This window comes from Calliphora vicina, chromosome 3 (genome assembly GCF_958450345.1).
Source record: "Calliphora vicina chromosome 3, idCalVici1.1, whole genome shotgun sequence".
NCBI lineage: Eukaryota > Metazoa > Arthropoda > Insecta > Diptera > Calliphoridae > Calliphora > Calliphora vicina.
The window spans coordinates 81,806,472-81,824,960 of NC_088782.1; the positions used below are offsets into that span (position 1 = coordinate 81,806,472).

Genomic DNA, 18,489 nt, shown 5'->3' on the forward strand with positions numbered 1-18,489 from the left:
TTTTCACTGTTTGTTGGTGAAAAAAGCAGAGTTCTAACTTGCTTTCTATGTATTGTCGTCAGTTTTAAATTCCCGGGATTCCCGACTAAAAATCCCGGGAATAGGGTAGTGAAAATTGGCTAAATTCCCGGGAAATTTGTACCGGGAATTCCCGGGATAAAACCCTAGTTACCATTCATCTAATTGTAGCAATCATATATATGATTGTATTAATTAAGTATATGTTTGTGGCAACTATTTTTATGATGTATTACTTCACCATATTGTGTTATTCTCGGATTATGGTTATCAAACTCTGAGTTCAACATATTATTATATAATGATTCATCATAAACATGATTGCCATAAACAAATACATATTTATTTACTACTGTGGTATATGTGTCAGAGATACCCTAAACGTACATTCACTGAACGTACCTAACTATGTATAACTATATATATGAATTACTTATACATCGTATGAATTACTTATATTCTCGCACAAGTGTACCCAGTAGCTCGTTTCTGTATTTCTCGCATCGGAAAACTTTTCACATGAAGTGTGAAACAAAAAATTCCATCGTTTCTCGATGTGCGAGAAAAAAGTGTTTCTGTATTTGAATGCGAAAACAGACAACACAGATTCTGTTCTTACTGGAATATTTCCAGTAATTAAGTGTCAAATGCAAGACAAACGTCAACGAAAGAAAGAAATTATAATAAAACCAAAACAGTGAAAGGCTAAAAATATTTAAAATGCCAAAATATAACAATTGTGTTTTATTGATTGTCATCATTTAAATACAAAACAAAAAGTAAAGTGTGGCGCTTAAAACTGCTGAATTTAAAAAAATAATTTAGAAACACATTCATGTGTACTTACATGTGTATATATAATTATTTTATCAGCCGAAAATGTAAGTAGCACAGATTACTTACATTTTCGGCTGATTTGGGTTCCATATTTATATGTACATACGAAGTTAAAAATATCTACATATATTTTTTAAAATTTTGTTTTTCTCACACCAATTTCAAATGTGACTTGTTTTGACAGTTCTTGTGAGAAACTTTTCGCAAAATATTGTTACAGAAACACTTTTTCTCACATCCTTCCAATAATTGCTGGGAAATTATTTAAATGACAGATAATTTTCGCAAACTCAAGATACAGAAACACTTGTGCGAGAAAAAACATATTTTGTTTCATTTTACACTGTTTTTGTTGCAATTCAATCGTTTCATGCGGAAAGTTTTTCGATTCGAGAAATACAGAAACGGGTGTGTTTCAATTTCAATTGGAACAGTTTTTCGTTGCAAATGATGTGGCAGACGATGGAAAGAAATAAGCTATTTTACTGACCTCCATCACCGAAGGATCTTATATTTTGTTGGAAAATTTGTTAATGCCATGTTTCCACGGCAGTCTGAATTACTTAATTCGCGTTTTGAATTACGATTGCGAATCAACCTGTTTACAAGACAACATTCGTAATTCAGTTTGACATTTATTTATTTCTTCTTCTTGTTTTTCTTCTTCTGTTTATTTGAAAGTATTATGCTACTTTTTTAAATCACACTGCCCCCCGCTTAAGCCTGTTCGTCGCGAATAGGCATAGATTCACTTCTCCCATAGGCAGCTAGTTGTTTCAGATGTTCAACCTTAATTCCCGATATCGGTCTTCCACATTTCCGTATTCTATAAACCATGTCGTCCAATTTCTTAACCGCCCTATGTGCAGTGATTCCTTAATTTGGATGACAAACCCTTATTACGTTGTGAGCTATATCTGGTTTTCATTTGGTCATTAGTCATTTTAATTCGTCTTCGAACGAGTTCATGCATTTCTTTTTCTGCTGAAGCGCCTTCACCTATCTTGGAACCCGGCCTGATGATCTTTTCTCTGCGGGACAGACCAAGCACTCCAAGAGGAACCATTCCGTCGTTGCACTGTTCAACGAGGGCCTCCATTGTTACATGGCCACCTTTCGCTTCCGGTGGTTCAAACACCAACAAACCATTGTCTACAGAATCCTTCACTTCCTCACGGGTAAATACCAAATCCTCTGATCACAAAAGGTTGCCACACCTTTTGTGATCAACAAAAACTAACTTTCTTACTTGAGACTTGCTCTCATATCCGACGTCAAGGGGTATTTTAACATTTCGCCAATTCATGACTTTTTGTCCCATATCCGAAGTAATGCTGTGACTAATCATGAAGTCTGCACCAATGATTACTTCGTCCACAACAAAGACATGATTTACGCTAATACCACCAATAGTTAGTTTCACATTAACTTTACCATGGACAGCGGCAGGCACTCCAGTAGCGGTGCGTAGACTTACATTGCAAATTGGTTCCATCGATTTCTTTACTAAATCCTCTGGCACTGGCACCAATATTTTTCTACGAACCCTAGCACTATTTACATTTGTAAATACGTTTAATTTCTTGCATAATATTTTTAATTTCCTATATAATCATATTGTTAGGTATACTCAACCATTAAGGATACTGGTGTAGCCGTCCTTAATTTCACCAAATAACTAGTACCAAAACAGTGTTTAAAATTGAGATATTTACATATATAAATAGTAGGCCGGGTCGAATTGTATGGACGATAAAAAAGTAAGAAATCGAATAGCAGAAACGCATTCTACGAAAGTTTCCTCAAGAAACCATAGGTCTAAAATGAAATCCTATCTTGCGCATTTCGACTTTTATTCAATGATATTTCATTATATATATATTTTTTAATAGTTTTTTTTTTTGATAAAATTCGAAATGCGCAAGATAGGATTTGATTTTAGACCTATGGATTCTTGGGGAAAATTTCTTAGAATTTTCCGTAGAATGCGTTTCTGCTATACGATTTTTTATGAAAAAAATCGATCCACCCTAATAAACAAATATATCTTGTGGGCGATATTCAAGTGTTTGTTTTTTATGGGTTTTTTGCCTGTTTTTTGAAAGTAAAATAAAAATTTACGTTTCGGAATTTATATTGAAGCGACAATAAAAAACTAAAATTTTTTTTTGTTTTCAATATAAATTCCCAAATGGAAATTTTTATTTTCTAAAACAGGCAGTGAAATTATTGTGCATCTGATTTTTAAGCAATTAAGGGTTTGCCAACACTTTATGTTCTTTTACTGTCTAATAAGGCTGTTTGTTTCTTACAGATAACAAAACGGGAGAAACCCCATCATAAACAAGAGGTTTTTTTTAAAAAAATTTTCAATGAAAATTCATATTTTTAAATAATTCTTCTAGGTTACAAAATGCGCGAAACCCCATCATAAACAAGAGGTTTTTTTCAACATTTTTCAATGAAAATTCATTTTTTAAATCATTTTTATTGCAAAAGGCTATTGCTATGATTTAATTAACATATAAAAAGATTTTTTGTTGAGTTTTATTTATTACAGGGGTGTACCCTGTAATGAAACAGGGTGTCTACAAATACAATATATTTAAAGATCACTCTATTAGCTACAATCGCTTCATACATTTCTTACTACTCAGATCAAAAATTTAAAAGATACGATTTTTTATAAGCTATATTGGTAATATTTCCCACTGCGCCGCACAGTGGAATATTGATTCGCGATAGGGGTGATTATGTTGTGAAGTTATTAGGAAATTTATATAGGTCTGCTGTTATATTGTTTATTAACTTTACATTTTATTGCATGAACCATTTTTTGAGAAATCGTAGAATTTTTAGATAACAACTGTTCATAAAGAGTGTTAAACATAGCAAAATGTCGGCTTAATGCTTCTACTGTATCCTTAATGGGGTTTAAAACCTCCACTAATATTTGGAACAAGCCATTCATCAAACAGAGATGTTATATTTCAATGTATTAAAGTATTTTTACTTAATTTTAAATTTCCCGTTTTTTAAATTTTTTCCCGGGAATTCCCGGCAATAATTTTACGGGAATTCCCTGACCCCAAACCCTAATTGTGTATGATAATGGCAAATCTTTTGTATCTAAAGAGTTTAGAGAATTTGATAACAACAATGGAATTGAGCACCTCTGGGAAACCCTGCAACTAATTGGCAAGCAGAAAACGCAGTAAAAACAATAAAAACGGCTTTAAAGCGTAATTTATGTAATGCACCGTTGTCAGAATTTAACAACATTTTAAATGGATATTTATTTGACTACAGAAACACTGTACACGCCTGCACAGGAGTTTCTCCAGCATTTTTAATGTTCAATAAAAGAAAATTATTAACTGGATTAGATCTGTTAAACCCATAAAGACAAGAAACATATAAAAACGTTAAAGAAATTGAACAAACTGTTAAAAAAGTGCAAAATATTCAGAAAAATAATTATAAAGGAACTAAAAAAAGTGTTTTTAATGAAAATGATATTGTAATGGTAAAAGATTATTCTGTAGCTGGCAAAATATATTGGTTAAAAGCAAAAATTTTAAAGAAAATTGGCAAACAAACGTATATCGTTCACACAATTGATAACAAAGTTTGGAAGAGACACGCGAATCAAATTCTTTTATGTACTAAAATCAGTGAGCAAATTATTCCAAGTATTCTTCTCGATCCATTACAAAAACTAAATATTAATAACTAGCTGACCCGGTGCGCTTCGCCACCCCAATTAGAAGAGTGAAATAGTACTATTAAGTCTCCCTTTGTGAATCTGATTGTAAATGTCTAATTTCATATTTCTGGGTCCATTATTATAGAAAAAGCAAACGAAAGTTACCACTAAAGTCACCTTTTGTGAATTCAAATTCATTCAGAATCATGTGTGCCTAATTTTAAATTTTTAGGTTTATTATTATAAAATTGTATCATTGCAAAAAGTAACATTGCAATAAACAAATAGTACCATTGATTGTCACTAAAGAAGTATGGCCTTGAATTTTCACTCACTTGGGACCATAGACGAATAATTTCATATTTCTATGTCCATTAATGCAGAAAATTCAAAAAGTACCATTAGAATATATAAAAAGTACCAAAAGACCCCCACTTGTGGTTTCCCACTCACTCCCATATAAGCTTAATTTCATGGTTTTAGGTTAATTGGTGAAGAAGTCAAAAAGTCGAATAAAGAAAAAGTACCAAAAAGTCTATCTCTAGAATTCTCACTCACTTAGGACCATATATGCTAAATATCATGTTTCTAAGTTCATTGTTATAGAAAATTCAAAAAAGTACCATTAGAATAAAGAAAAAGTACCAAAAAGTTTCCCCCTAGAATTCTCACTCACTTTAGAACATATACGATTAATTTCATATTTTTATGTCCATTATTACAGAAAATTCAAAAAAGTACCGCTACAATATATAAAAAGTACCAAAAATCAGGCACTTGTGGATTCCCACTCACTCCGGTTCATATAAGCTTTATTTCATGTTTCTAGGTTCATTGGTGAAGAAATTACAAAAAGTACCATTCGATTAAAGAAAAAGTACCAAAAAGTCTACCCCTAAAATTCACACTCACTTAGGACCATATATGCTTAATTTCATGTTTCTAAGTCCATTGTCATATAAAATTCAAAAAGTACCATTAGATGAATAAAAAAGTACCTATAGTTCAGTTCTCATATTTTGGTACCTAAATATTGTGCCCTATTCCTAACACAAACTTCACTCAGATACATATCAGCTAACTTTAATGTCGATAAGTGAAATAATTTAAAATATTAAAAAATGTACCATTAGGAGAAAAGTACCAATTCCCCTTTTCTTCCTTGAAACAATCAAGTTCGAACTTTAAAAATATTCCATTTTGCCAAAATTGTTTATGCTACAGACATGTCTCAAAATATTAAAATCTGTGTTAATGTGCCCAAGAAAAAATATGTTTTAAAAAAAGTACCAAACTGTTTACCCGGATTTGGCCCAATATACACCTTGGCACTCGAGTTCCAAATAACACCCTGTTAGTTAATTTTTGTACGAATCCAGGAACCAATGTTAAAAAATTATCAAAATTGGCTTAACAATTTCAATAAAATGTATTTTCCCGATTTTATCCAATTTTTGGTACCTTTTTTATCCCCATTGCTTTGGTAAAATTTAATTCAAATAAATTTCTGTATCGTGGTGTGAGCTCATAATAAAATATTGTCAAATTATAGAAAAACATATTTTATGAAAAAGTACCAAAAATAAACTCAATTTATATCCCTAAGGGTTCGAATTTCCAAAAAGTACCAAACTTATATTTTTTATTTTTTGTTAGTTAAAGAATACGATTTAAAATTTGTTTCTATGTTTATTGGTTTAAAAGATACATAGGGTGAAAAAAAAGTACCAAAATAAAGTTTTTACCCGTTTTCTCCCCTAAAAGTTTCGAATTTCCAAAAAGTACGAAACACCTGTCAGCTTATTTTTTAAATGGAGTAACATGCTATTTTAAGTTTTTTTGTATCCTTATTAGTTTTGAAGATATAAGGTTACCGAATTTACCCGTTTTTACCCTTTTTACCCCCTAAACGTTCGAATTTTCCAAAAATCCCTTCTTATCGGATCGTTTTGGGGAGGGAGGAACCCACAGTTAAAATTTCGTGATTCTAGCTTCAGCCGTTTGGGCTGTGCGATGATGAATCAGTCATTCATTCAGTCAGTCAGTCAGTCAGTCAGTCAGTCAGTCAGTCAGTAACGTTACTCTTTTATATATATAGATGATACTGATGTTATAGAAAGTGAACAGAATAATTCTTTGCCAATTAATTCTCATTGTAGTGAATACAACCTAAGACCTAGAAAGAAAAAGTAATTTTTTATAAATCACTTTATAAAAATATTTATAAAATTCTAATTATGTATACAACACATTTATATATATATTTTACTAGTTGACCGCCCGGCTTCGCCAGGTAGCATTTACTAATGTTAGTTCGTCAAGTTTCTCCAACCCTGCCTGTTATTATTTATTTGCAAATAAATTATCTAAATTTGTACTGCATACTTCAGGGGCTTTTTTTATTACAGTTGACTGGACTCAAAAAAGCCGGTTTTAGCCGTAATTTCTTTACAAACCATCTCCTGAAAATTTCGAATCGAATAAAAAAAATCAGCCAAATCGCTCCAGCCTTTCTCACGTGATGACATTACATACATGGACCATTTCATTTTTATATATATAGATAATTGTTAAGAAAATATGGAAGGGGGTATTGTGGTATATTTGTCAGAGATACCCTAAACGTACATTCACTGAACGTACCTAACTACTTGTATGAATTACTTATATGTACATCGTATGAATTACTTATATTATTAGTACCCAGTATTATGTATATCGATTACTTATATGAATTACAATTAAGTTGGATCACATTTTGAAATAAAGATTGAGTCGAATACATTACAACTACAATCATATAAATGATTTTAATTGAGTTTTGTAAGATAACTAACGAAAAAAAATATGAAAAACTGATTTTCCAGGTTCCCATTCAATGAAAACCAAAAATACCTCTCTTCTTTATTGACTATGTTGTAGCCGTGTGAGGTTTTCTTAATACAATTTTTTGTTTGCTTTTTTTAAAGAATGTTAACTAGAATTGATAGATAACATTCCAAACTACAAAGAATTGTATTTGAAAATAAAAAAAATGTACAGTTTTATAAAGTAAAAACACCTTAAACTTCGTTGTAATTGCAGACTTTTGTAAGACATAAACAAGTCAAGGCGCGTAGCTCAACTTTAAATGTTTGTAACTTTTTTAAAATGCAATATCTTTATGAAATTTTTGCTAGTTTGTAGTTTCATATATTTTTTATTAAAAAAATAATAAATCGTAAAACACGTGAGCAGAAAAAAAGTTTGAAGGTTTTAAAATATATCTCTTTTTTGAACTCATTTTGAAATTTTGTATTTTTTAATTGGACATAAAAATATAAAGGAAAGCAAGGAAAAGTAGTTACATCATTTACATTTAGGGTTGCCAGACGGCCTGGAATGGCCTGGATTGTCCAGTTTTTTTGTGTCTTGTCCAGTTTCCAGATAAAACACAATTTTTCCAGTTAAAATTTTTTTTTTTCATTTTGCATAATATTTTTTTATTAATTAATATTTTGTACAAAAAAAATTTGTAGAATTGTGATTGCAAATGTATAGTCAGTTTTATTTTTTCCTTACAGTGATTAGTACCAAGCGAGCAACCGACCGATTAATATATCCTGGTCAGCAGTAAAGAGGTAAAAATACCTCTTCAAAACGCTTGTCGAAAAGTCACATGGGAATATGTTATAATGATTATAAAGAATATATAGATGAAGGTTTGTCAGAAGCATATTTGTATTTTATGTATAACGTAATGCATGAACTTAACCCTAAAAGTGATTCCTTTACTATTATAGAACTGTACAGTGAGTAAATAATCTTTTGAATTGCCTTAAAAATCGGTTAAAATATGGAAGCAAAGTTGTAACTATTTAAAAAAAGATTCCATCTCTCGAAACAAAACCTTTACAATTAGAATCAAATCAATTTTTAAAAAATGATATTACGTACTTAGAGAAAAATCACTTTACAATATAATTTAAAACAATCCCTTTTATCGTGGGATAACTTATCAAAGCTTCCAAAGTTTTAGAAATATCAAATATAATTGAATTCATGCTGCTTTTGCCGTAAGATATTCCATATGTTTTTCTGAATTTTTAACACTGCGATATTTGACATTTTTAACATTACTCCGAAACCTTTTAAAATTTGATTTACACAATTTTAAGGACAGCATCTTTGCATTTAAAATGGAATCAAAAATTATGTTAGACTTTGAGTAGTTTCAATATTATGGGCAATTATGTATGTGTATATAATTTTAGACAATTTTAACAAATTTTTAAATTTTCAAATCGCGAAGTGGAAAGTGTTTCTGATGATTGATTTGAGGAACCCTTTGGAACCGTAATATGTGTGGTAATTTTGATTAAAATCGAAGATGTCAAATCCGAAAATAGCTGTTTTCTCTCCGTTTTGATATGAAAATTTGGATTACAATAAAACTAGAAATATATTCTATAAAAAAGTACACTTTTCAAAATAACGTATCATCAATATCAATTTGTATAAAAAAAATATAATCTTAAATAAAAAAGGAGTTTTTAAAGATACTTATTTAAATTAAAAAAAGTACTTATTAAATTTTCAAAACGATTGCCTAAAAAAATTCTATTGTAACAAATTTATTTAAAAATATAAGGAATCTACATAAAATAGGGTAAAATAGTATTTATAAATTAATTACTCAAAGCGTTAAATTTATTTTGTTTAATAATATCATGCACTTGATGATACGTTGTTTGAATTTTGGTTATGATTTGATTATTTTTGAAAGTAAAAGTTTAAAATTTTTTACACATTCATATGTAATATGATGTAGTAAATCGTAATCAATAATAAAATCAACTTCGAATTTTTTGGTGATACGTTGTTTTGCATTTTGTAGTACTGAATTTAACGTTTCTTTATTTTTTATTTATTTAACTTTTTTGAACTATAAGCGCATTTTTAAATTGTCCAGTTATTTTTTAAAAATCCAGGTAAATTGTTCTTATGGTCCAGTTATTTGACTTTTGTTATCTGGCAACCCTATTTACATTAGATAACCTTATCTGTCTTCTTACAGAATCAATAAAAAAAAGTCTGCCCCAACTTGCCTCTCCACAATTGCCGATCCAAAAACTGATCATGGGTTCAGGTATTTCGCGACAAAAAATTTTTGACTACAGGTCGCAATTTTAAAGATAATTCGACAAAATTAGGCCCTATCTGAAAATAGTTAAAGTCTCATAAATATATTAATTATAAACATATCCAAACCAAATTCAGCACACATAAGTTTTATATATGGGGCATTTCAAGTCAAGTGAACCAACTTTTGAAATCGATGTCTTCCGATCGCGATGAAATTTGCACCAATGTTAGTTCTATTGGATAGTAATTCGGACACTATTTTTCAACAAGATCGGTCAAGAACTCTCTGAGTTATAGGAGGTCAAAATTTGACATTTTGGCCAAACAGGTGTTTTTTTTATCCATATAACTTATTACCTATTGTTCTTAGCAAAATGTGTCCCAAATAGTTTAGATAGCTATTTATGCAATCTTTCGAAAAAAAAAATAAAAATTTTAATAAAATATTTTTGATTTTTTTTTTTAAATCAAAAATATTTTTGACTTTTTTTTTCAAAATGGGCCCTTTTTATTTTTTTTTTTTTAAGAAAGCTTAGGTCTTTTCCTAAGCGACCTATTTGGTCGCTTAGTGGGATGCGAGTGGGATATCTATCAAAAAAAATATTTTGTAACTCAAGATTTAAAATTTTTGAATTTTTTTGCAAAATCAAAAACTTTGTTGACTTTTTTAAAAAAATGGACCCATTTTTTAATTTTTTTTTTTTCTCAAAAGAAAGCTTAGGTCTTTTCCTTTAAAACCTTTTTGGTCGCTTAGTGGGATGCGAGTGGGATATCTATCAAAATAAATGTTTTGTAACTCAAGACAAATGTTTTTAAATTGATTTTTTTCATATTTGTGTGTAAGTGTTTCTAAAACCTTAAAAATAAAAACCACAACAACTGACCGATAATAGCCACTGGAGGGTTGCAATATGAGGCCGACCGCTATTAATTTTCCACCCCCAAAATTTGTCTAAGTTTTGTATCTTGCGGCTTTTTTAGTCAATCCTAGAGGTAGTTTTCAGTGATTTTCATTGTTAAAATATCAGGTGCCCCAGAAACAAATTTTTGGAATCAAGTGGAAATATTTTATGGCCCTTCTCCGAAGTACCAGTTTATTTATTATTTTATGACATTTGACTTTAAGAAGTGGGTGGAGAGGTAGAAGTTGACAGGTAGGTTATTTATATGGTGGTTTTTTTATTATTATTTGTAACATTTGGTATGTAAGCCCTTCTTGACCCTAATAAAAGATTTTAGACTCATTCATTAAAACGTACTACCTATATGATCTTAAAAAACTATTTATTGTCATTCTGAAGACATACGGAAATCAGTTTTTTAGAAACAGCGTTAAAGTTAAGACGTGTGTTATTTACATAAATACTTACAAAATTCAAAATGTCTACGACTTCTAAAAAGGCTAAGGTTGAAAATGAATTTTATTCGTCTTTTTGTTTTAATCCCTTTAACAAAATGAAGCACAGATCATCAGAAATGCGAAATATTTCCGACGGCTTATTAAAAAAATTCCCTACGCTGTCAAAACGATTGAAAATTTGTGGATCATGCAGGAAAGTTGAACGAATTACCGAATTTGAATAGTAATGAGCCTTGCGTTGAAGTTATTCCAGATGAAGACAAAAGTAATTCCGAGAATGAAGACAGAACTGTTGATGATGATGGTTATTCTAACTTTTCAAATTCAACGAATGAGTGTCGAAACCAATACCATAAGGATGCAGTAGAAGTTCTTGAACAAATAAAAGAGAAATACAAAACGTCACAGAGTGAAGCTGAAAGAATTCAACTTCTCACGCTGGTGATCTGCAAAAACAATGACTGAGTTTGGAACGTCTCAACGAAAAGCAAGAATTGCTAAACAATTGGTTGCTGAGCATGGGATTCTCACACTCCCAAACAAAAAGAAGGGAAAAACTTTGGAGTGCGATACTAAATCTCTAATAACTCAGTTTTATCAGCGAGATGATATGAGTCGCCTGATGCCAGGGATGAAAGACTGGATGTCTGTACGAATCGATGGCAAGAAAGTTCAAATGCAGAAGAGAATGGTTCTCTGTAACCTGAATGAATTATTCGCAACATTTCAATCTGAATGCGACTGATTTATTCCATTGGGCAAAGAATTATTGTAAAGAAACTAAAATAGTTTTTAGTAGCAAAAAGGATCATGAGGAAACATTGAAAACACTAAAGAGCAGATTCGATGCTGCGGTAACAATCGATGGCACTGCTCAATACCATGCTTTCATACCGCTTGTCGATGGAAGACTCAAATTAAAAAAGTTTTCTACATCTACTCAATGCGATTTCTTTCCAAAGCCAAAAAAGAAGAAGCAGCGAAATCAGTAGCTGAATCTAATAACGCCTAGAAAGGATTGACAAAAAAAAGCAGCTAATAAAGGTGACAAATAAGGAGGATAAAAGTATGGATATTTGAAAATTTAAAAACTTCATAAATTAAGTGTAAAAATAGTTATTATATAAATTGATCTATTGTGATTAAGATTAAATTTTACTAAATTATTCATCTTTTTATTATTATTATATATTAAATTAATTATTATTACAAATAAATAACAAAATTAAATTATTCAACATTTCCATAGAAAAAAAGTGATTTTTATTCCTGAGGTTAACATATTATGGGTATTACAGTATCGAGGCTATGAAATTTTAGTTGGGTATGTTACATACCATCGGAAAGGCTAATGTGTCTAGTTTCTCTGCGTAAGTTTAATTTTTAAGGTTTACACACAAATATGAAAAAAATTAAAATAGTGCAAATTTAAAAACCTTTGTCTTGAGTTACAAAACATTTATTTTGATAGATATCCCACTCGCATCCCACTAAGCGACCAAAAAGACCTAAGCTTTCTTTTGAGAAAAAAAAATTAATAAAAAAAGAGTCCATTTTGGAAAAAAAAAGTCAAAAAGGTTTTTGATTTTTCAAAAAAAAGTAAAAAATTGTATGTCTTGAGTTACAAAACATTTTTTTATAGATATCCCACTCGCATCCCACTAAGCGACAAAAAGGGTGTTAAAGGAAAACACATAAGCTTTCTTCTGAGCAAAAAAAAAAATTAAAAAATGGGTCCATTTTTTTAAAAAAAGTCAACAAAGTTTTTGATTTTGCAAAAAAATTCAAAAATTTCTTGAGTTACAAAATATTTTTTTGATAGATATCCCACTCGCATCCCACTAAGCGACCATATAGGTCGCTTAGGAAAAGACCTAAGCTTTCTTAAAAAAAATAAAAAGGGCCCATTTTTAAAAAAAAAGTCAAAAATATTTTTGATTTAAAAAAAAAAATCAAAAATATTTTATTAAATTTTTTTAATTTTTTTTTCGAAAGATTGCATAAATAGCTATCTAAACTATTTGGGACACATTTTGCTAAGAACAATAGGTAATAAGTTATATGGATAAAAAAAACACCTGTTTGGCCAAAATGTAAAATTTTGACCTCCTATAACTCAGAGAGTTCTTGACCGATCTTGTTGAAAAATGGTGTCCGAATTACTATCCAATAGAACTAACATTGGTGCAAATTTCATCGCGATCGGAAGACATCGATTTCAAATGTTGGTTCACTTGACGTGAAATGCCCCATATACGCAAATGATCCCAAACGATCGGTCCACAATTAGTCCTAGCTCCCATATAAACACCATTCTCGAAAATAAGAAAATAAGATTCAATACAAATAAGTTTCACTATACTTTCTTACTTGATTTTTAATGTAATGCCCACAATTCTTGGGTTTCGAACTTTTTTCGATAGCCTGGGCGATCTTTGTCTTCTATAATTTGAAAAAAAAAAGTGCCACTGAAGCACACCTATTTCTCACCAAACCGGGAATTTTGCCAATTTTTCACTACCCGATTCCCGGGATTTTTAGTCGGGATTCCCGGGAATTAAAAACTGACGAAACTATAAAGAAAACAAGTTAGAACTCTATTTTTTTTAAATAAAAGTGAAAAGTTTTTTTTAACAGTTTTTCGTTTATATCTCAGCAATAATAGACCGCTTATTATTATTATTTATTTGAGGTTTTTCGAATGAACATTTAAAAAAGCATAACTGCACGATCTAGAAATAAATGCCAAGATTGATCGGTGCGAATTATTCCAGAAAACACTAGTAGATGGCGGCACACCATTTGGTATTTTCAAGTATAGAATTGATTTTGGCCATTTTGGTAACAACGACAGCTTTATAATGAGTGTGTTTTGCAGATGTTGTATTATAAAAATTCACCTTTGAATCCAATAATTTGGAAATTTTAGAGATCAATATAAATTTTATCTCTTAACTATTCAGTTAAATGTATTGAATTCATTCCTTTTACTAAGAGGATTAAGAAATTTTTTTTCAATTCATTTTGAAAATGATTAAAAGCTAAATAAAACTTAATGAAGAAAAAACATTTAACTCAATTTGAAGTAGATTGGAATCAGAGATCAGCAATGAGTAGTGAAAAAGTGAGTAGAATCGAATCATGATCATGAATCAAAATTTCTAGTACTTATACGCATTCATATTTATAACAAAGTTGTCGAGACTCATATCCACTCGTAAAGTTTGAGGTAATCATCATACTTAACAACATTTATGTCTGTTCAATCATACTGAACTTATTTTTAGATTAAAATATAAAACAATGCATGAGGAATAGAAAGTCTATTATAAGATTATATATGTAATTCTAATAATGCTATAATACTTAATGTTTATGTTTGTTAACTATAAAATAATCTATTAATGTAAAGTTTATGTGTGATATATGATTGTGCATGTTAATGTAAACGATCAGGACATCGACTGTTGCATGAAGATGCATTCCGTATTTTGGGATTGTGTGGTTTTATGACTGCCATAAAATGATCCCACCAAATTTTGTGACGATCGGTCCACAATTAGTCATAGCTCCCATATAAACACCATTCTCGAAAATAAGAAAATAAGATTCAATACAAATAAGTTTCACTATACTTTCTTACTAGATTTTTAATGATTATAATATAAAAAAAAAATTATTTTATATGGGCAGTGGGCGTGGCAGTTTTCCAATTCCGTCAATTTTTCTACAGAAGTTGTGAAGTTAGTCATATATTACTTGTACCAAAATCCGTGACTGTACCTTTATTTATTACCGAGTTATGAATTTTGATAAGCTAGAATGTCAAAACCTCACACTGTGCGGCGTTGAGCTTAACAACTTTACTGAACATAACTTTGCGATATTCGGTCAAAACGCATGAAAAACGCAAAACAAATACAATTTTTCCTATACGATACATACTAATTTCAAATCGATATATCTCGATTCCTAGACATGACCCAGCGAAACTCCGCGACACGTATAACTTTTTTTTGCCGATCTAACATTTCCCGGGGGCAGAACCCCCGCCGATCACTGACCCTACTATTTGTGTAATCATTTATTACGAACTGAAAATTATTTTATGTTTCTGCACAAAAATATAATACTTATTGATATCTGCAATTAAGTAATAAAGATAAAATAAATAAAATTTCAATAATATGTATTTTATTTTCGACTCGTTTTCTTTAGTTTCTATTTTCAACAACCTCCTATAGAGCCTGGTTAATAACAGCTGTTACATTGCAAAACATTTGGCTTTTGTTACCCGCGGTTATTCAAGAAAATAACTGAATAACTATGTGAAACTAAGTATGAGCTCAAAAATTCGAACAAAAATTACACTTTTTCACTTCGTTATTCTCTGTATATAAAAATATATTAAATTATGGATGTAAGTTAAACATTTTTACTTACTAAGAGCGTTTGGCGTTTATCCCATTCTCTGGCTGCTTTAGATGATCCAGATTCATATATACATTGAAACAGAAGAGCGGTATCATACAATATTGCCACTGCGTCTTTATGACATGAATATATTTCGTTAGCTTTGGGTAGAACTTTGGAACTGACATCGTTTCTTTTATCAATGTTTAATGAGCACAGGTTAACATTTCTAATATCAATAAAATATGTATCTCTGGTTATAGTTTCCGAACAATTCTCAAAACTCTCGTGGGTGTTACATATTGTTATTTTGCCCAAGTTAGCAACTAAAACCTCTGCACTCTTACATGATCGCGGCAAAACTAATACTGGTGTACTAAGTATAACATCAAGCCTGGAAGAAAGATATCAAATTAAATTTTTATTTTAAGCGGGAAATTTAAAAAATAAGCAATTTTATTGCTAAATTATTTGTATTTTAAACATATATGTAAATATTTATTTTTACTCGTAGATTTGAAAGAATGAAAGGTATCGTTGAGTTTGGGGTTGCCAGTTTTATCTATTAAAAAAGCGGAACAATTTAAAAAATATGTGAAAAATGGCGGGATTTTCAAAAGTTACGTGGGACAAAAAATAATAAATTATACCACAACTATTTTAACACTGTATTTTTTCCAAATTGTAACTTTATGCAATAAATGTCTAAATCTGATAATAGAATTAAATTAAAGAAAATTTCGCCCTGTATAAAAAATACGTAACTGGTTTGTTCCTTTGTTTGCTACTTTAACTAGATTTGGAAATTTTCCATACAAACAAAAATATACGTATTGGAAAATATTGGGTGTATGACTAAAAAATGCGGGATTTTTTTTTTCAAATTTTTAGCTTTCATTTTGAAACATTTGTACAATATAAATTTATTCAAAATATTGGCCAGTGTTAGCTATGGCATTTTCTCATCTTTCTGGCAACATATGGATTCCAAGTCAAAAGAACTACTCATCTTTTGGAGACAAGAACGAATCAAGCCAATATCGGATACTCTGTTCCAAAGTGAAGGGTATTGCAGAGAGAGCGTTCTGCTTCGATCAAAAGAAATAGTAGTCGGACGATGGGGCAAGGTCCGGATTATAATGCGGGTGAGACAAAACCTCCCAGCCACTTTATTTTAAGTTGTTTTTAACAGGAACTGCAACATGTGCGCGAGTGTTGTCATAATGGAATATAGCGGTTTCATGTCTGGCCGCATACTCTGAATGTTTTTCGGCCAATGCTCGCTTCAAACGAATCAGTTGTGTTCGGTACAGGTTCCCTGTGATGGTCTGTGCAAAAATTATTTTCTTTTATAGCGTTGAAACATCATTTGGCACATCAAAAGTCGTCTTTCAAGGTCTCTCATCTTCAATACGTATGGGAGGGAAATTGATTTTGAGTAGCTCTCAATGATTTTGCAACCTTTTGTTCAGTTTGACAAAAATCTTCATGGAGTAATGCCCACAATTCTTGGGTTTCGAACTTTTTTCGATAGCCTGGACGATCTTTGTCTTCTATAATTTGAAAAAAAGTGCCACTGAAGCACACCTATTTCTCACCAAACCGGGAATTTTGCCAATTTTACACTACCCGATTCCCGGGATTTTTAGTCGGGATTCCCGGGAATTAAAAACTGACGAAACTATAAAGAAAACAAGTTAGAACTCTATTTTTTTAAATAAAAGTGAAAAGTTTTTTTTAACAGTTTTTCGTTTATATCTCAGCAATAATAGACCGCTTATTATTATTATTTATTTTAGGTTTTTCGAATGAACATTTAAAAAAGCATAACTGCACGATCTAGAAATAAATGCCAAGATTGATCGGTGCGAATTATTCCAGAAAACACTAGTAGATGGCGGCACACCATTTGGTATTTTCAAGTATAGAATTGATTTTGGCCATGATTTTGGACGACAGCTTTATAATGAGTGTGTTTTGCAGATGTTGTATTATAAAAATTCACCTTTGAATCCAATAATTTGGAAATGTTAGAGATCAGTATAAATTTTATCTCTTAACTATTCAGTTAAATGTATTGAATTCATTCCTTTTACTAAGAGGATTAAGAAATTTTTTTTCAATTCATTTTGAAAATGATTAAAAGCTAAATAAAACTTAATGAAGAAAAAACATTTAACTCAATTTGAAGTAGATTGGAATCAGAGATCAGCAATGAGTAGTGAAAAAGTGAGTAGAATCGAATCATGATCATGAATCAAAATTTCTAGTACTTATTATTTATTTATTTATTTATTTATTATTCATCTACAGATAATTCTTACAGATTACTTACATTTAATTAATTAATTGTACAATATAAATAAGTTTAATTTAAATCTATTCAGATTGACATTGAAATTTAATATAGGAGAAATACTATTACATAGTTTTAGACATCTTGTAATTGGCTCATTTAAAGCATAATTTGCCCTATGTAAAGTGTCTTCAAAAATGCGGTTTCTCCTCATATCTCTCGGCGGATTAAATAATGTAAAATGTTCACAAATTTCGGTACATAATATTTGACCAGACAAAACTTTATAAACAAACATTACACAACAACAAGATCTGCGATCATCCAATGTTTGAAGACCAAACAATTTCCTCTTAGATGCATAAGAAGGATCATTAGGCCAACATAATAATGTGAAAGCAAAGTTTACAAATTTTTTTTGGATCCGTTCAATACGATTAGATTCCTTTTTATAAAATGGACTCCAAATAATTGAGCAATATTCCAATAAGCTACGAACAAGCGAAATATATAAGGATTTTAGAGTAAAAGGATCCTTAAACTCCCTTGAATTTCTTCTTAGAAACCCTAACATACTATATGCTCTAGATGTTATGTAGTCAATATGATTCACAAATGACATTTTAACATCAAAAATAACTCCCAAGTCTTTAAATTCAACATCACGTTTGACTTCAATTTTATTTATTATGTAATTAAACATAATAGGGTTTAAACTACGCGTATAAGAAATTA

The 18,489-nt window shown here is 30.4% G+C and overlaps 1 protein-coding gene across 2 annotated transcripts in view; it reads right to left on the bottom strand.

Moving 5' to 3' along the window:
* Positions 1-18,489, bottom strand: part of Vps13D (vacuolar protein sorting 13D) — an 862,750-nt gene that overhangs the window by 597,091 nt on the left and 247,170 nt on the right. For both annotated transcript variants that reach the window (XM_065502881.1, XM_065502880.1), the window contains exon 9: positions 15,489-15,852. In XM_065502881.1, the coding sequence (XP_065358953.1) occupies positions 15,489-15,852 (364 nt within the window). The remainder of the gene's footprint in view (positions 1-15,488; positions 15,853-18,489) is intronic.